The 20,850-nt window shown below is 39.1% G+C and overlaps 1 protein-coding gene across 6 annotated transcripts in view; it reads left to right on the plus strand.

Moving 5' to 3' along the window:
* Positions 1 to 20,850, plus strand: part of THRB (thyroid hormone receptor beta) — a 375,028-nt gene that overhangs the window by 330,172 nt on the left and 24,006 nt on the right. For all 6 annotated transcript variants that reach the window (XM_081283514.1, XM_081283518.1, XM_081283513.1 and 3 more), the window contains one exon: positions 15,981 to 16,081. In XM_081283514.1, the coding sequence (XP_081139640.1) occupies positions 15,981 to 16,081 (101 nt within the window). The remainder of the gene's footprint in view (positions 1 to 15,980; positions 16,082 to 20,850) is intronic.

Consider the following 20,850-nt stretch of genomic DNA (forward strand, 5'->3'; position numbering starts at 1 on the left):
AAGTGATGTCTGTAATACTCGAATACTGAGGCAAGAGGGTCACAGGTTCAAAGCCAGCCTTGGTAATTGAGCGATGCCCTAAGCAACGTAGGGAGACCCTGTCTCAAAATTTTTAAAAAGGGCTGGAGATGTGGCTCAGAGGTTGAGGGCCCTGGTACCAAAAAAATAAGTGAGTAAAGGTAACACTTTAATGGTTAATACAACTACAGTGTTTGGTTTTTGGTTTTTTTTTTTTTAACAACCTGTACATAATTGGGAGGATGCTGGTGTAAGGATAGAATTTTTAAACTATTAACAATACCACTCCAGAAAGAAATACTACCATTTTTAAATAAATATATTTATTTAACACATTTGCTATTCAAAAGATTAAACGAAGTGACTCTCAGCCACAGACATGGGAGAGAAGTAAACAGCAGTAATAGTTTTCAAAACAACTTTAAGAACAGACATAAAATGAACTGACTTTTCCCTTTCCTTTCCTGAGGAGTAGGTATCTGTCTTGTCCAAGGCACATTCTCCAGGATCTCACCTCATGCCCTAACCAAATCCTAAAGCACACATTGCCATTCCTTAGGAGGAAGGTGATAGTGGAATCCCTTGCACAACTAAGTCAGATCCCTGGGGCTTAGGAAGGAATGACGGTGCTATCTTCCCACATGTGGAAATGGACATCATCACCTTGCATCCTTCCATGAATACTTTTTCCACAGCCAAGGTCAAAGCTTCCTTCTCAGCTCCCAGCCCTCAAAAGCCTTCAGCTTGAGGTCAGGTTGCTCCCCACTCCACTGGCCCTGACTTAAGGACTTCATCTTCTTCTGGGTCCTCGGTACCCACTTGATACATGTATTTTTCCAGAGACGGCTGAGCAGCCATGCGCTGTCCTTGGTACCACTCTTCTCAGAGCCCTGGAACTAGCCGCTTTATTATTTTTTTAATTTTTTTTATTCTAATTTGTTATATATGATGCAGAATGCATGACAATTCATATTATACATACAGAGCACAATATTTCATATCTGCTTGTATACAAAATATATTCACACCATTCGTGTATTCATACATCTACTTAGGGTAATGATGACCATCTCATTCCACCATCTTTCCAACCCCCCATTCCCTTTATGAGTCGGCATCGTATCAAAGAAAACACTTGGCCTTTGGTTTTGGGGATTGGCTAATACTACTTAGCATAGTATTCTCTAACTCCATTCATTAACAGCAAATGCCACGATTTTGTTCTCTTTAAATGTGGGATAAAACTTCATTGTATATTATATATATATATACACACACACACACACATATATATATATATACATATACACACACACCATATTTTCTTTATCCATTCATCTACTGATGGACACCTTGCCTGGTTCCATAGTTTGGCTGTTGTGAATTGTGTTGCTATAAACATGGGTATGCACGTATCACTGTAGTATGCTGACTTTGCATAACTCTTCAGGATAAATACTGAAGAGTGATACAGCTGGATCATATGGCAGTTCTATTCCTAGTCTTTTGAGGAATCTCCATACCAATTTCCATGGTGGTAGTGCTAATTTATCATCATAGATTGTAAAAGTGTGCCTCTTTCTCCCCATCTTCTCTAGCATTTATTATTATGTATATTCTTGACTGCCATTCTAATGGGAATGATAAGAAATCTCAGTGTAGTTTTTATTTGTATGTCCCTAATTGCTAATGATGTTGAACTTTTTTTTCACATATCTGTTGGCCATTTGTATTTCTTCTGAGAAGTGCATATTTAGTTCATTTGCCTATTTATTAAGTGTATTGTTTCTTTTTGTATTTTTTTAGCTCTTCATATAATTTGGATATTAATCCTCTGTCAAAAGAATAACCAAGGATTTTCTTTCCATCATGTAGGTTCTCTCTTCACATTGTTTCCTTTGCTGTGCAAAAGCTTTTTAATTTTTTAATAAATATGCCATCATATTTACTAATTCTTGGTGTTATTTCCTGAGCTTTAGGAATCCTGTTGAGAAAGACCTGTGCCTATATGCTGGAATACTGACCCGTCATTTTCTACTATGAGTTGCATAGTTTGTAGTCTAATTCCTAGCTCTTTAATCCATTTTGAGTTGAATTTTGTGCAGAATGAGAGAGATCCAGTCTCTTTTTCAATTCTTTCTCTCATTTGTGGAAGACAGATGAGCTATGGATAACCAGTTTATTCAGCACCATTTATTTAAAAGCCTATCTTTTCTCCAATGTATGTTTTTAACCTTTGGGTGATCTGTCTTCTTATGCTCAGTTGGTTTATGTGTCTGTTTTTATGCCAGTACCATGCAATATTTTTTCTATACACTATAATTTGAAGTCAGGTATTATAATGCTACCAGCATTGATTTCTTTTTTGAGGGGACGTTCTTAGAATTGCTTTGGCTCTTCTGGGTCTCTTATTTTTCCAAATGAAAGTTTAGAACAGTTATTTCTTAATCTATGCATATTGTCATTGGTATGTTGATGTGGATTGCATTGAATCTATGTATTGCTTTTGGCAATTTGGTCATTTTTAACCATTAATTCTGTTTATCCAGGAATATGGGAGATTGCCTTGTGTCGTCTTCAATGTCTTCCTTCGGGGCTCTATAGTTTTCATTGTAGAGGTCTTTTACCTCCTTGGTTAGATTGATCCCTTGTTTGGTTTTTGTTGTTGCTATTTTGAGGCTATTATGAATAGGATTATTTTCCTGATTTCTCTTGGCAGAATCATTATTGATATATTTTTTAAAAGTCATTAAATTGTCTATCTTTGTTTTGTTGAGTCTGTTTATTAGCTCTAGCAGTCTTCTGGTGGAGCTTCTGAGTAGAGGAACAGTGCGAGTTTTACTTTTTTTCCTACTTCTATCCCTTTTATTTCCTTCTCTTAGAGAAATTTTAGCCAGAGCAATTAGGCGTACTATATTGAATAAGGCTGGTGGGAGTGGATATCCTAAATTTTGTTCCAGATTTTAAAGGAACTGCTTTCAGTCCCCTGCCCCATTCACTATAATGTTGGTATTGGACTTGTCATAGATGGCCTTTAAAACGTTGAAGTTAGTTCCTTCTAGCCTTAGTTTCAGTATTTTTTTATCATGAATGGGTGCTCAATTTTGTCAAGGGATTTTCCCACATCTATTGATTTTTGTCCTTAATTCTATTTAGGTAGTAAATTGCATTTATTGACCTCTGCATGTTAAACCACCCTTGTAATTCTGAGATAAAAACTGACTTAATGTGGAATATGATTTGCTAATATTTTACTAAGAAATTTTACATCTAAATTCATGAGGGATATTGGTCTGTAGTTTTCTTTCCTTGATGAGTCCTTATCTGGTTTGGGTATGTGGGTGACACTAGCTTTACATAATGAATTTGGAAGTAGTCCATCATTTCATGGAATTTATTTGTGCAGCATTGGCATTAGTTTTTCCTTATAGGTCTGATAGAATTCAGCTCAGAACCCATCTGGTCCTGGACTTTTCTATATTGGAAGGCTTTTATTACTGCTTCTATCTTACTGCTAGATATTGGTCTCTTTAGGTTTTCCATGCCCCCTTGATTCAATTTTGACAGGTCATGCGTGTCTAGAAATGCATTCATTCCTTCTAGGTTTTCCAATTTATTAAGATGTAAATTCTTAAAATAGTGCTGAATTACTTGATTTCTGTGATCATTTCTCCTTTTTCATCTTTTATTAATTTGGATCTTTTTTATTTTGCTTAGTTTGAAAAGATTGATAAGCCTTAGCCAAAGAACCAAGTCTTCATTGATCCTTTAATGCTTTTATTCTCTATTTCTTTGAGGGTTTTTTTTTAATTTGTTCTATTTAGTTGTACATGACAGTGTATAACGCATTTCAATTCTCTGATTGTATATGGTGTAGAGATGCACCATCCATGTACCTAGAGTAATGGTGTCCATCTCCACCATCTTTCCTACCCTCTTAACCCCTTCCTTTTACCCAATCCAAAGTTCCTCCATTATTTCCTTTCTTCTACTGGAATTGGTTTGCTCTTGTTTTCCAAGGCTTTGAGATGCATCATTAGATTATTTGGAATCTTTCTGATTTTCTTACATAAATATTCATAGTTATAAGCATTCCCCTTAGAACCACAGTGTCCCAGAGATTCTGGTATGTTGTACAAACTTGAGGCAACATGTTACCTCGATTTTTTTCATATTTCTGTGTTAGGTTTTATGTATCTGTTGGGATGAATTTTTCTTCCCCTCTCATGTGTGGGCCTTCTCTTGCCAAAGTATTGTGCAATATCAATATCTTTAGTATTCTTTATCTCACTTGAATGTAAGAACTTTTTAATTTCTCATATCACTCATTCATCATTGAAAAGTGTGTTATTCAATCTCCATGTGTTTCTATAGTTGTTTGATGCTTATTTATAATTTGATTCCATTATGATAAGATGCAAGGAATTATATCGATTTTTTTGTATTTGCTAAGAGTTGTTTTGTGGTTTAAATATGGTCTATTTTAGAACAGATTCCATGAGCAGCTGAGAAGATAGTGAATTTGGCTCTTGTTGGATGAAATATTCTACAGGTGCCTGTTAAGTCCATTTGATTTATGTCTGGTTAAGTCTGAAGAGTATGAGTTTATGCCTGGGTGACATGAGTGTTGGTGAGAAGTTTGTCAAAATTTATCCAGTATTATTAAACTAGGGTCTGTCTGAGTAAGTTCAGTAGTATCTATTTTATGTAATTAGGTTCACTAATGTTTGGGTCATATATATCTACTATTGTTTTAGCTTATTTTTTAGTCATAGGTGGACACACTTTTATTTATACCACATAAATAATTGTGGATTGAACCAGTGCCTCATGCATGCAAGGCAAGCACTCTACCACTGAGCTACAACCCCAGTCACCTAATGTTATCTTCTTTTTGGATTGTTTCCTTTACCATTATTAGTGACCTTCCTTGTCTCTTTTGATTAATTTTGACTTGATTGGCTTGAAATTTACTTTGTGGGATATAAGAGTAACTTATTTCTGCTTATTTTCAGGCTCCCTTTGTATGGAAGGAATTTCATTTTCAGTTTGTGGCAGTCTTTGTCTTGTAAGGTGTGTCTCTTGCAAATTACATATAGCTGGGTCTTGTTTTTTAATCCATTCTGCCAGCCTGGTTTTTAATTGAAGAGTTGAGACCATTTACATTCAATGTTATTGTAGAGATATTTTTATTAATTCTTGCCATTTGATTTCTAATGTTTAATTTGGGTATTGAAGTATTTCTTTAGCTATGATCTACATACTGTGGGGTCGGGCTCCAAATTCCTCAGTAGGACACCCATAGCGCAAGAGTTAATAACTAGAATGAACAAATGGGACTTAAACTAAAAAGTTTTTTCTCAGCAAAAGAAACAATAAGAGAGATAAACAGGGAGCCTACATCCTGGGAACAAATCTTTACTCCACACACTTCAGATAGAGCCCTAATATCCAGAGTATACAAAGAACTCAAAAAAATTAGACAATAAGAAAACAAATAACCCAATCAACAAATGGGCCAAGGACATGAACAAACACTTCACAGAGGAGGATATACAATCAATCAACAAGTACATGAAAAAATGCTCAACATCGCTAGCAGTCAGAGAAATGCAAATCAAAACCACCCTAAGATACCATCTCACTCCAGTAAGATTGGCAGCCATTATGAAGTCCAACAACAACAAGTGCTGGAGAGGATGCGGGGAAAAGGGTACTCTTGTACATTGTTGGTGGGACTGCAAATTGGTGCAGCCAATTTGGAAAGCAGTATGGAGATTTCTTGGAAAGCTGGGAATGGAACCACCATTTGACCCAGCTATTCCCCTTCTCGGTCTATTCCCTAAAGACCTAATAAGAGCATGCTACAGGGACACTGCTACATCGATGTTCATAGCAGCACAATTCACGATAGCAAGATTGTGGAACCAACCTAGATGCCCTTCAATAGATAAATGGATAAAAAAATGTGGCATTTATACACAATGGAGTATTACTCTGCTTTAAAAAATGACAAAATCATAGAATTTGGAGGGAAATGGATGGCATTAGAGCAGATTATGCTAAGTGAAGCTAGCCAATCCCTAAAAAAACAAATGCCAAATGACTGCTTTGATATAAGGGGAGTAACCAAGGACAGGGTAGGGACGAAGAGCTTGAGAAGATGATTAACATTAAACAGGGATGAGAGGTGGGAGGGAAAGGGAGTGAGAAGGGAAATCACATGGAAATGGAAGGTGTTCCTCAGGGTTATACAAAATTACATATAAGAGGAAAGGAGGGGTAAGAGAAGAATAATACAAGTGGAAGAAATGATTTACAGTAGAGGGGGTAGAGAGAGAAAAGGGAAGGGGAGGGGAGGGGAGGGGAAGGGGGATAGTAGAGAATAGGATAGACAGCAGAATACATCAGACACTAGAATGGCAATATGTAAATCAATGGAAGTGTAACTGATGTGATACAGCAATTGGTATACGGGGTAAAAATGGGAGTTCATAACCCACTTGAATCAGACTGTGAAATATAATATATTAAGAACTATGTAATGTTTTGAACGACCAACAATAAAAAAAAATAAAATAAATTCTGCTGTCTTGGCTTAGTAGTCATCAATTCTTACCATTTCTGCCTATCTTGAAAAGTTTTTATTTCTTCTTTGATTCTGAAGGATAGCTTTTCTAGATATAGCAATCTTGTTTGACAGTTATTTTCTTTCAGGACTTGGAACACATCATTCTATGCCCTCCTGGGTTTCAGAATTTGTGCTGAGAAATCTGAATTACTTCTGATTGGCTTGCTTCTAAATGCAACCTGACATTTTTCTCCTGAAATTCTATCCTTGTTCTGTATGTCAGGGATTTTAATCATGAGAGAGGTTCTTTTTGATCTTGTCTATTTAGGGTTCTGAATGAATCCTATATCTGGATGTCCATCTCATTCTCAAGGTTTGGAAATTTTTGTTATTTCCCTGAAGAGGTTATCCATGCCATTAGCTTGCATCTTACAACGCACATCAATTCCAGTGATTCTTAAATTTGGTCTCTTAATGTTGCCCCAGAGATCTTGTATATTCCAGTTATGGTTACTTATTTTCTTCAATACCTATCTGAATGTTCAAGGCTGGCCACTTTGTCTTCCAACTCTGAGATTCTATCTTAGCATGGTCTACTTTAGTAGACTTTCAACTCAACATTTGATTTATTGTCTTCCATTTCCAAGATTGGTTCTTTTTCCATATCAATATATCCTTATTGACATTATCATTCAGATCGTTTACTGGCTTAATTCATTCAGTTTTTCTGTGTTCTCTTGAAATTCACTGATCATTTTATTAATTGTTCTTTATCTGGTATTTCACCCACTTCAATATCTTTGCAGTCAATTGCTGGTGAATTATGAACTTTAGGAGGCAACATGTTACCTTGGTTTTTTTTTTTTTTCATATTCCTGTGTTGGAATGAATTTCTCTCCACCCCTCACCTGTGGACTTTTAGAGCTCAAAGTATTGTGCAATATCAAGTTGTGAATTTTTCCAAGTGGGTTTATAGGATAGTTTTCCTGCTAGTCCTTTGGTGATGATTAGTGTATTTTGATATGTTGTGTCAGAACTTTCCCTGTCAGTCTCAAAACAGTGGGGTCCTTGTTATAGATCTGGCGGTTGTATTCAGGAGGGCATGTCAAGGACATGTTCTATGATTGCTTTTCTTCACTCCCATAATCCTTTAGAATGTACAGTTGTCAAGTGATCTAGAATGAGACCCCTCAAAAGTATAGTGTCCACAACCTTTCTGTTAATTCTACTTTTGGCATAAGAATAGGATGATCAGGAGGGGGGCCTGGCCATTAGTATGGGGGTTTGGCCTCTTATATTAACATATTGCTGAAATTTGAGCATGGTTAATTTGTTTGTGGAGCAAGGTGCACTGGGTTTTGTTCAGCAGTAGAGTCTCTACCCTGTGAAGTTGTAGGGTCCTAGTTGACTCCCAGAATGTCACATGAGAGGGGGGAAACAAACAACATACAGCATTAAAATAAATACCCAGTATCTCTTGTGATATCTCTATCACTAATTACTGCAAAAAACAATAATTAGCTATAAACTAGATCTGGCAATAAACAACAGGTGTCCCACAGTACTAATAACTACAACAACATGAATGGTAGGGGCAGCAATTATATTACTCAGATATAGTCTTAAGGGAAAAGAAAATGTGTTAGAAGAGTAAAATAAAGTTTATAATGTTCAAAATGATAACAAAGCAGAAGAGATGTAGTAAATGATGGCTATAGTAGAGGAGAAAAAGTAAATAACAAGAAAACTTGGCAATTGGGGAAAAGAAACAAATGTTTGTAATACATACATACCAATCACAATATATATATATATATGAAAAATTCTTAATTAAAAATATTTTATCCCCTGAGGTGGACAGTCACTGCCTATGCCGACTGTCATGCATTCTGTTTCACTTTGGGCTATGTATCCCTGAGACCGAGCAAGGACTGGGGGTTGTTAGACCCTTCCCGTGTTGCTCACAGAGCTGCCAGCTGGAGTGACCCAAAACTGAAGCTGGTTGAAACACCTCTCACCAGTATAAGGTAGGACAGAACAGGAAGCAGAGACTGACCTGGTTGGGGCTTAGCTCTAGTTAGACCTTTGGGACTTTTTGGGTAGTATCTTCTCTGGAGATTACATCAACACACCCTTAGAGCCAGAAAGATGTGGTCTCTGATGGGGATCTGGATCTGACAAGCCTCCCAAGAATTCTCATAGGGTGGCCAGCCAACGCTTCATGGGTCTCTCACACTTTGCCACCCATGAATGTGGCCATCCCAGGTTCAGTCCCCGAGAGTAACCATGTTCACCTTTTCCCAACTTCAGCTGGTCAGATGCACCTCCAGACTTGAAGGCAGAGTGGGGTGCACACCCCTGTTTATCTGACTTGAGTCCCCTTGGGTACAATCTTCCCCATGCCTGTTGGATTCACGTTCTCTTAGGTCACCCTAGGCCCATGAGTAGGTATTGCCAGGACAGTATGGCAATCTTTGGATGCCCACAGCAGGAGGCTGCAGTAAGGCCACAGTGACAAGATGCACTTTTCAGTAAGAAATTCAGAAAACTTTTCGGACACCAGCTCACTCTGTGGACTCTGGTTCAGCTACATTCAGACAGTTTTTATGTTCTACAGGTTTTCCCATATCACATTTATGCACTGTATTTCTGTTGGTGTTATCCCTCCCCTCTGCAGTGAAACAGAGCCACTGCTGAGACCCCCTTGGGTCCAATGTACTCTTTCTTTCTTGTTTATTTATTCAGTGCACTCAAATTTCTAAGTCTCTCAGAGAATCCTATCTGATATTGAATTTCAGTGAATTCCCTCTTTCACCTACCTCTCTGAGAAGCAGTATTCCCACTCCTTAAATCCTGACTCATGGAGCAACTGGAAATGCAGCCTTCCTCTAAGGCACCATCTTGACCTTTCTCTTTACCCCAACAGTAGTCCTGTGATAAACGAGCACACATGATGGAAAAGTCTATGTCAAATCTGATCACATCATGAGCACCAGGAAGGCACTAAGCTCTTAGCATTCTGTAAGGTGCACATAGACAAGGAGATCAGCTTATCACAGCAGTGATATTTTCCCGATTAAAAAAAAACCTATCCGGCCCCTTCCCCTTCATGCAATATACAGCTGAAGAATTGATGACCTACATTTTGAGAATTATAACCTTGAATTCTATTCTGAATGGATTTTTTAGATTAAAAGGAAAATATTTTTGTCAAGTATGCAGGAGATGACAGTGGTAGAGTGCTTGCACAGCATGTGTAAAGCTCTGGGTTCAATCCTCAACACCACATAAAAAATAAATAAATTAAAAAGAAAAAGCATGCAGGAGATGATATAACTGTGTGAGCCAAAAGCCATAAACTGACTCTCAAAATTAGAAGTCATTCTCGCCCATTTCTGATGACCCTTCCTTCTTCCCCACTCTTCATGTACACTTTACCTTCCTGCTTCCTAATCTATGCCTTCATTATTACCAAAGAGCTGATATTAACGAGAAAGGTAGCGTTATTTCATAACAGCAGCTTAAATTTTTCCACCAAGACGAATGTTTATAAGAATCTCACTTTCAAAAAGAAATATGTTCTCTTTCAATTTTCTTGGACTATTTGATAAAAATTCGTGAAATATTTCCTATACAGTGATATAATATAGGAATAAAGGGCAGTGGACATTGAGTATCAGAACTGGATACAATAGTATCGGGGCTGACTGCAGAGGTAGGAAGGAAGGAAGCCTGTTTGTGGGGAGGCCTTCTCATTTCAGTTCCTTGCCGCCCTGTGAGAATTTGGGCTTGGGGGTTGCCAACCTTTCACATGAAGCAAGCATTCTGGATTTTATGTGAAATCCTTTAAGGAAAAAAAAAAAACTGAGCCAAGCTTTAAACACTCTGTGAGCCAAGCACTGTAGACTGCCAGTACATGTACCCTTTTGATTAAAATTCTGACTGAAATTCATTATACCAATTTATTTCCCCTCTCAGTGATTTGCATTTTCAAGTGTTTTCACTCTAATTGTGGATTGAAAGGTTATGTTGGCTACTAAGAACTCCGAGCTAGGACTTCTTGTGCATGAAATTTTATTATACCCTAGCCTGGCCCAATAACTATGTTTTAGTTTCAGGATTTGAGTCAAAATAAATAATCCAAAATTGCTTTGCCCCTTTTCCTGCCTCAAGACCTCAGGTAGGAACCAGAGCCCCTGGTCATGGATTAACCTCCAGCCTGCGTTACCTCCCTACCAATGTATGTAAGTTTGAAGTCTTAGAGCTCCACTGTCTTCTATATCCCAGTACCAAGGACCCAGCCAAAGGGCAAAGTATAAAGCAAAAATGCTCAGTGACTTCAAAAGGGACCAGAGGGACAACAGTAGCTATTCTGAGGGAAGATTTGGTCAAGTTAGAGAGCCTGGGGAAGTTCTGCTGACAGTCTAGAGGCTCGCTTTCATTGCTGCCTATAAAGTCCATGGTGTTTTGAGTTTTTGCCCAGGAATGTACACACAGAAGGCTCATACATGTTTGTTCAATATGTGAATGGACAGGTGATTTAACTGATGCAGTATTTATCACAGGGTTAAAGATTAACAAGGTACGAAGCCTGATTCCTAACACCAAAAGTTGAATGAAAAAGGAATCAAGTATGTTGGGATATACCATTTGGGGGTTTTAAGTATGTAAAGAAGTGGAAGAAGGTAGCAGGGGTGGAAAGGCCTGACAAGGTAACTCCACATCCTATACAACCCCAAGAGGATCCTAATTAGAATAAGTTATACTCCGTGTATGTACAGTATGCCCCAAAAAACTCTACTGTCATGCATATCTAAAAAGAACAAATAATAAGGGTCTGAGCTATAGGATGAAATCTAATAGAATTGGAAGAAAGAGTTTCATCCTGTATCTTGTGTCTAACCCACCCAGAGTTCTACAAGATAATCAGAATTCATTTTAACTTCCTTGGGGGTTTATTAACCAAATTTCTTTAGCAAGTACTTGAGAAAACTGGCAGAGGCAGTTCCTCAGATGAACAGTGTAGCTTCTAGGTCCTTCTTACCTTGCGTGAGCTGCAGAGTCTTTCCCAAGACCAGAGAGAACTGGTAAGGAAGCAGTCTTATCCAAAAGTTCAGATTAGCCACACGAAAATGTTGTCAAACTCTGCCCCTCTCCCCTTCTTCCTAGGGGGCACCTTCTACTTTAGATCTACCATCAAGATTAATCAGCTTCATATTCCATTGCATAAGGGCTGTGTGTCTGCCAAGGGGGCAAGAAGAACCAGGGTTTCTCCTAGGACCTGCCATACTGTTATCATTCACTTAAAAAAAATTAAACTAGCCAGACTTCTGATTTCACCTACACAGGAGAAAGCATGGAATCTAGTCTAAACCCCAAAGCCAAGCTTACCATCTGCTGTGTAATTTCCCCTTCCACACTCCAATTCCCTCTTAGAATCATTTTTTTTAAAAAAATGATTCTTAGTCGAAACATGGATGAACCTTGAAAACATTCTGCTAAGGGAAAAGCCAGGCACAGAAGACCATGTATGGTATGATCCTATTTGTAAAAAATGTCCAGAATGGGCAAATCTATGGAACCAGAGTATCAGTTTGCCTAGAGCAGAAAGGCTAGAGGTGATGGAAGAAAGAGGGTATGGAGTTTCCTTTGGGGTTGATGAAAATAAGATTGACAACGGTGATGGTTTCACAACTCTGTGAATACGGTAAAAGCCACTGAATTATATACATGATGAGTTAATTATCTTTTAATATTTTACCATGTCAACCTATTTTACACTAAGCAATTAGACATTGCCAAATGTCAACTAAAAGCAATTCCCAAGTCCTTTATTGAGTAGTCTGTGTTCATAAAAATATGCTAAACATAGTTCATTCGTTGGAAAAGTAATGCATGCGAGCAAATAAGAGCCGGAGAAATATATCAGTCTTGAATTATCACATGTCATTATGGGTCTGGTTATGGTTTACATATAAGACGTCCCATAAAAGCTCATGTGTGGGATAATGCAAGAATTTTCAGAGCTGAAGTGATTAGATTGAGAGGTGTAACCTAGTCAGTAAGTTAATCCACTGATATGGATTAACAGGGCAGGTAGGATATGGCTACAGGAAGTAGGTCACTGTGGGTGTTCCTTGGGTGTTTATATTTTGTCCTTGGTGAGTGAAGTATCTGTTTCTTGGCTGCCATGAACTGAGCAGTTTTTTCTACCATAAAGTTCTGTCTCATCTCAGGTCCACAGCTGTGGAGTCTGTTGATCCTACACGGAACCCCTGAAACTATGAGCCAAAATAGAATTTTCCTTTCTGAATTGTTTTGGTCACAGTGATGAAGAGCTGACTAAAGAGGTCTTAATTTCTTCTGGGGAGTTCTTAATCAGGCTTTTTTTTTTAATAGCAATTACCTAGGACAAAGCATGGTTGCATTTCTTCAAACAACCAGTGTAGCTTCAGGACTGTGTCTCATGTTTGTTTCTAGACAGAACCCAACACTGACACACCCAGTAGTGTCCACATGTTATAGCAGGAGAGCTAGTGTTGTATGTGCATTTTTGCCTTCATCGTGCACACTGGCAAGCATGTGACTCATTTGGTGCATGTGAAAAGGAATCAGCAAAATTGAACAGCAACAAGTGGCCAAGTTCTCTGGGAGAAAGGTGACCATGCGATGTTGCCAGGCTTACGTACCCAGTTACTGAGGAGAATCCCTCTCTGCACAGTCACTAGGTGTGGGATGTTATTTAAGGATGAATAATGGACTTAAGGCATAATGACTGATATATCATTATTTGTGACTGTTTTAGAGAAAAAGAAAGGGACAGGTGGGGTGCACTAGTGTGATCATGTAAGCGACTGCCACCAACTCAGGTCGACATTTCTGAACAAGGTTTGATGATTTAACTAAAGGCGTTTGATCACCTCCACCCACCAAGAAAATAGGAAATAATGCAAACCACCTATCCCCTGTCAGTCAGAATATGAGAGGAGTCCATCCCACTCTGAATGAGTTAGTCCCAAATTCCAGAACTTTCAAGAATCCCAAAAGTCAGATGGTGTGGCCACCTAAATCATTAAGCAGGAGAGGAAGAAATCCTCGGTGTCCTGCTGGTAGAATGAGAGATGGTGACTTACCAGAATTTTGGCAACTTTAGCTCTGGTCATTAAAGTTCTCAGACGTGTATGATGATGTGGATATGAGATGTCCCTCCAAAGCTCCTGTGTTAAGGCAGGAATATTCAGAGATTATGAGAGCTGTAACCTAATCAGTCCACCCTAGTTGGAATGGACTGATTGGGTGATGACTATTGGCAGGTGGGATGTGGATAGAGGCGGTGGGTCCCTGGGGGCATGCCTTAAAAGTGTGCATCTTCCTTGTGGCCCCTCTTTCATCTCTCCTGCCTCCTGACCACCATAAGCACAGCAGCTTTCCTCCACTGACCTTCCACCATGATGTTCTGCCTCATCTCCTGCCCAGAGCAATGGAGTGCATCAATCATGACCTAAATCTCTGAAGCCATGGGCTAAAATAAACTTTCTCCCCTCTAAGTTCTAAATTCTAAGGAATTTTTGTCACAGCAATGCCAAGCTGATGAACATATCTAGTCATACCACTCTGTTTGCTCAGGGGTACATAGTTGAAAAGTATAAGTAGTCAAGCTATAGCTCTCCTGACACCATCAAATATGTACGTAAATGTGCTGCCTTTACAAGGAAGATGCTTGTTCTAATAATTGGGTTATTTTGTTGTTAAATTGCTTTACACTTTACAAGCAGATGTGTGTGCACCACATGAGTACCCGTCCTCTCCACCACTTGTCATTTTTGTTTAAAACCATCCTCCCAAGTGGGAACTGGTGTCTCTCGCTGTGAGATACCAGTGGATTTCCATTTCTCATGATCTTTCCTTCATTTTCACCTTTTTCTTTTGTTGAGGAATGACCAGAGCTAGAGCAACCACCAAGTTGCCTACACTTCCCAAAGGAAGAAACCATATTTATTCATTTATATTCTCAGCACCTACCCAGTGCTTAGCACAGAGTATATACTCAATGTTGTCAGATTCGTGATCGCACACACACACCCCATTTTGGCTCCTCCTCCTGCCCAGATCCCTCCCAGAATTCTCCTTGGAAAAACAGTTTGAGAGTTTTGAAAACCTTGAAGTGAACTCAATAGATGAGTCATAGTTTGCATGATGCAAAAGTAAACCAAGAGAAGCTGTGATATTTTAAAAATATAATTTGTACATTACCAGATTAAAGGCTGAGCAAAATAGTTTCTAAGAAATTATGAAAAGGATTCATTTCCTCCCATTTGTGGAGAGTAAGCCCTCAGTGACCTATTTTAATAAAGGTCTATGTAAAATGTCATGGTAAAATAGAGAGTATCTTATGGTCATTTCAACCCAACTGATTTTTACTAAAACTAAGAAAAGTTGACCAAGTCTAAGACCTTCATGAGAGCCAGAGTCAGGAGAATAAATTCGTTTTCTGGGCCTCTCCCTTCTTCCCACCCCAATGAATCATGCCTTGATTATTTGGTCTTATCTGAAACCATCTGCTTCCATGGTGGAGTGCTAGTGTGTACGGAGCTGTGCTTGCCCTTCTGAAGCAGTTTCTTGTGTGTGAGCTGCTTCTCCATGTGAAGGAGGGGAAGCAGGCAGGTTTTTTTTTTTAAACTTTCCCTCCTGGATCAATAAATTTCAACTAATAAAGGACACTAACAAAGGGAGTTATAGTTGGGTTTTCCTTCCTTGGTCAATGGAGCCTGTATTACTACACACTACCCAGTAATGTTGAATTGTGTATTATGAATTTACCAGGTTTTTTTTAGATAGAATTTAAGTAGAAGGAATAAGACCATGTTTTAATCTTTGCTGGCAATTTCTAGTGGCCCTGTGGAAAATAAACCCCCAGAAGCCACTGTCTTCACATCAGGAGTGGTTAAAGATCCCCCGGACCTTTCCAACCATGGAGCCAAGTTCACCTCTACTCCAAAGTGCACCAAGCCTTTGAAGAACAAGGGCTGGGGAAATAGATCAGTGTAGAGTACTTGCCTGGCATGCATGAGAGTCTGGGTTCCATTCCCACCATGTTGGGAATTTTGAAATAAGCCTTGTGAAAAGAGACTTGTTGCCCAGAATTTGGAAGCACTCCAGGAGTCTCAGATCCTAGCATCTCTACTTGATTCACTGGCTCCAACAGGCTCCCAACAGCAGACGTGGTCTAACCTGTTTCTAAGGGTTGATGTTCACTCTCCAAGTGTGAGCTACTGTTTGGATGTATTGTCTTTTCTATGGGTCCTCTTGGGAAACTCATGCTGTCTCTGGTCACATGACCTTAACTGTGCTAGATCTGGACTGACAGTTTCCTCTTTGCCCTCTTTCACAGGATACATCCCCAGCTACTTAGACAAGGACGAGCTCTGTGTCGTGTGTGGTGACAAAGCCACTGGGTATCACTACCGCTGCATCACGTGTGAAGGCTGCAAGGTAAGCACCCTGGGTGCCCAGCACTCAACTGTACCATTTCTGATCCTTTCCTGTGTTAACTCCCAATTAACATCAAATCCAGCATTCGTGGCCTATGACCAACCAGGGGTCTGGTGCTGCTCTTCATGTTTGACACATTTCAGAACTGAACTCTTAGGGTTGGGGGCTCAGTGGTAGAGTGCTTGCTAGTACATGTGAGGTGCTGGGTTCAATCCTCAATAAATAGAATAAGGAGATCATATCCATCTACAATTTTTTAAAAAAGAACTATTTCACCAAATTGTAAGTAACTACATGAAGTTTTGTGAGAGTGTGACATCTGGTTTCTTTACCTCTCCAAGTATTTTTAAAGCAGGAAGAAAATGAAAATTTTTAAACTTTTACTGTTTTTTTTTTTTTAATGCATTTCTATCCCAAGAAAATGCCATTTCTCCTCCCATTTTATCTGCAGTACTGGAGGAGACAGGGTCTGCTCTCCTGCAGGCTGCTTCCACCATTCATCTGCATGAATCTGTCCACTTTTAAGGGTTCCATTAGGAAATATCTTTAAGGCTACTTAGACTCAATTATGTTCTGAAATTTATCCAAAGTGGCTTTCTGTAAAGGCTGTAGTAAATACCTGATGGATAGCCAGACTAATTTTATTCTCTGCAGACCTTTCTTAAGATCCTTAACAAGAACATACCAGTAATCAAAAGCGAGCCTAAATTTGCCTACTTAGAATCTTTGTCAACAAAATTAATCTTTATGGAAAACATCTTTTGGCCTGACAACCTAGCCTAGAAAAATAGTCTATCATAAAAAAGCTAAAGCCAGTGCTATATCCCTCATTCAGCTAATGCAGTATAAATGAAGATATATTTAAAAACTGGGGACTTTCAAATTTTCTTGACCTTTTTTATATCTGAAATTTAATTATCACAATATGTAAACTAAAATTTGTACAACTCAATTTTCACCCACCTTATCTCCTCTTCTTCCGATACCCTATTCCTCCTCCTGCTAACCCCCAAAATTAACATGTTAGTTCATTACCAACCAAGGTGTGGTTTTCCACTGCCCTAGTGGAATATTTGCCGTGCATGAAATTTGGAAATGCTTAGAAGTCTGCTTATAATGTTGACATGATACATCCCCTAAAGTCCCAAGGCCTTTTATCTGCAACACTGTTGTTTGAGACGCTGTTACATAACTTTCCATTCATCCAGACCCTTTTGATCTTGGATGCTGTAGTTCTTTAACAAAGACTGGGCTGAAGGTTGCCATTATGTCCATGAAAATAACATCTTAAGGAATTTCATGAAGCTAATTACAAGTAAGTCCTAGCTATTTATTAATTAGGAGACTTGTAGTCTCTCTTAAAAGCACAGTTTTATTGGCTTGATTTGAAAGTCATAAAACCATGTAACATTCTCTCATTCCAAAAACTCAGTAATTGAAACTAGCCTTCCCCCCCACCACCACCAATTAGCCTCAATTCAGAAGGCTTTACCTGACTGATTATGCAGCATTGAAACTCTTTTAAAGCATTTCATATGGCAAATTTTGAATTCTGGGAGAGAATCTAATGAAAATTCCATTTAATACTTAACTCCCCAAAGTGACTCTCCAGACTGAATATGCCTTATAGAGCACTGAATGCATTACCAGCAATTGACTTAAACAAAGGGCAAATTGAGCTTATTAACCCATGTCCCTGCCTCACTAAAATCAACTTTCCTCTTTTCTCAAAACCGCTGGATGTTTGGGGCTTGATTCAGCTAAGGTTTCTTTTTTTTTTTTTTTTTTAATCATGTAGCACACCTGGTATTACACAGGAGGATGGCAAGTTCAAAGCCAGCCTCAGCAACTTAGCAAGAACCTGTCTCAAGAAAAAAAGAATAAAAGGCTAGGGATGTGGCTCAGTGGTAAAGTGCTCCTGGGTTAAATCCCCAGCAAACACACACACAAAAAAAACATCATGTAGCAAAGGCAGCTTTCTCAACTCCTGTGCCTGTATCTCCATCAGAATTCTGGTTCTGGGATTGCCTCGCTTCCTTGATGGGGGCAGGCTGGTAATGACAAATTGGGAAAAGGTCAGTTTTTAAGAATGGCAAAAGATTTTTTTTCCCCAAAGCTATGCTTCACATATTGCTTAAACATGCGAGTTTTTTAAATATGGGATAGAATGTTGTCCTTTTTTGCTCTAACAAAAGTAAAATCTTTTGGAGATATTTTCTTGTGCTAGTTGTTAATGCATCTTTTGTAGAAGAAAAAAAATATGTTGCTCCACAATTATTTTCTCAGACCCAAAGCTTAAGAGCTTCAAAAATACTGAACTAGGAGGGTAAGACTCAGCTCCCCGTGTCACTGATTGGCACATCATTTCAGACCACTAAGAAATAGGTCCATCTTCTCAGGATGTACAGAAACTTCTTTAAAAGGATACCTCTGCTCACCAACAAACCAATGAAATATGTCATCATTCCATAAGACCTCAGAAAGGCTTTTGTCATTATTTTACTCTGAGTGTTGGACCCAGGGACTTAGGGATTGGGGGTTTATCTTAGAGCGTGTGCTTAGCATCCCTAAAAGGATTTTTTTAAGTAGACTATTATAAAGATCTTCTATTCAAGTCTGCTTTTGTGGGCTGGGGATAAGCTTAGTTGGTAGAATGCTTGCCTCAGGGCATAAGGCCCTGGGTTTGATCCCTAACACCAAAAAAAAAAAAAAAACCCAAGAGTTGATTTTTGTCACTTTTTAAGATGAAGAGGCCAAGCATCTTTATATTTAACTGAGATGAAGTGGTCCATCATCCTATGAAAGTATGCCTTATTATAGCTCAGGAGGGTATAAAAGGAAATAGGTCTATAAAGCACCCAAGAAAAGTCTTCAAATGTAGGCGCAGGAAAGATGGCGCAATGATGGGTGTAGCAAGGTACCACCAGCCTTTTTTCAGAATAGGCAAAGTCGAAATTATTTCACCCATCCCATTAGAGAGTGCATAGGATGGCCCTTGGGGAGAAGTGGGGCTCCCCTTATTCTGGCTTTCACACCTCACCCACTCATTAGTGCTGACTCTTCAGGATGCCCCCAACCCAGTCCTATCCTTGGAGCAGGCATCAGAAAGAACATGAGGGAGAAGAGGGTCACCCCAGCTTTCCATGGAGAAACCACCTGCCTGTCCTGAGCGGCCCAGTCCACATCCTCACTGGCTGTCTTGGACTTTCCCACCTCTAGGGAAACAGGTTGTGCTGGCCTCCAGTCTGTGCCCTGAAGGGTTTTTTTTCTTTAATTTTTTCTTTTATGGTTATAGATAAACAGCATGCCTTCCTTTGTTTGTTTATTTTTTTATGCGGTGTAAGGATTGAACCCAGTGCCTCACCCATGCTAGGCAAGCGCTCTGCCACTGAGCCTGTGCCCTGCATCTTGCCTGTAATCTCTGGGTTTCTTTAGCCCTCTTCTGTCCTCCTTAGGGATGGGGGTTGTAGCGCAGCTTACATTTCACTTCTGTGACATGCTCTGACATTGACACTATTCAGGAATTGCCCATCCTGAACAGCAACACTGCTGCCCTCTCACCCAGCTGACCCGTGTGTGATTCCATGGATCCTGTAACTGCATATTCCCCTTATGAACTTGAACAATGCAAATAGTAAAGGATTTACACACAGGCCCCCAAATCAAGCCTATAAGTCTCAGTCATTTTCTTTCTGCTTTGCCAACATAACGTCCTATGTTGGACCTTTTCATTGTAAGGAAGCGCTTTTGTGTCTGTTGAGGAAAATGCAAAGTGGGCATATGGACATCACCAAAGCCAAAGAAAATTACCCAGGATAACAAAAACGTGGGCTGAAGCTGGCATTTCCGTCCCACCACTTCTCTAACAAGGGAGAGGCCCCCTTTAAGTTTCAGCATCCAACTCCTTCAAACTTGCCAGTCTGCCAAGACAGATAAAAGAAATGTTTTGGAGGGGCAAGTGAGAGGGGAACTAGTGATGTTCTGTTCACTCAAATAATACAGTAAAGTCATTTCATATCATGTAAGCAGTTAAGCAAAATAAGATTTGGATTACAACTCCTGGGTTGCAGATCAAGTTACAGCATGAACTTACTGCGAAGCAAGCAACTGAACCTATCTGAGTCTTAGTTTTTTAATCCCAATGATGGGGACATTAAGAGTACAGCCCCACCCCCAGGGTTATGGGGGAAGACAGAAGGACATTCGTGTCCACAGCACTTTGCAACGTAGCCCTCACAATGAGTGCTGCCATTATCAGTTCCTGCAATTTAGAGTACAGTTGCCAAGACTTCAGAATCATGTCCAGAAAGCTTCGGGTACAATCCCCTTGAGAATGTTATGTAAGTCACCCAACCCTATAACTGAATAGCATCCTTCAGACAGGAAAAACAAATTGAATTTGTGGGTGTATGTCTACAAACATTGAAGAAAAGAAATTAGTTATGGGGGAAATGTGATAGAAAACCCAGAATTTTCTTCTAAGTGCTGTTGTTTGAAAGGCTAAAAGAATTGGCCATCTCAAAACAAGAATTAAACTAAATTTCTAAAGGCACTTAATGCATCTACTTAATTACCAAGTAATTGCTAATAAGTCTCAAAAGCATTTGGCTCTTTTAATCTCCAGTCTAAAGTCCCCCATAGCTTAAATTCAACATCATCTTAACACCCTATGAAATAATTTATATTATTCAATGTATAGATAATAAAAACAAGTGCTATATTCTCCTATTAGCTTCATTTCCTTGAATAAATGGGGAAAAAAAAGTATG

Source organism: Spermophilus citellus, assembly GCF_964194105.1.
Source record: "Spermophilus citellus genome assembly, chromosome: 3".
Taxonomy (NCBI): domain Eukaryota; kingdom Metazoa; phylum Chordata; class Mammalia; order Rodentia; family Sciuridae; genus Spermophilus; species Spermophilus citellus.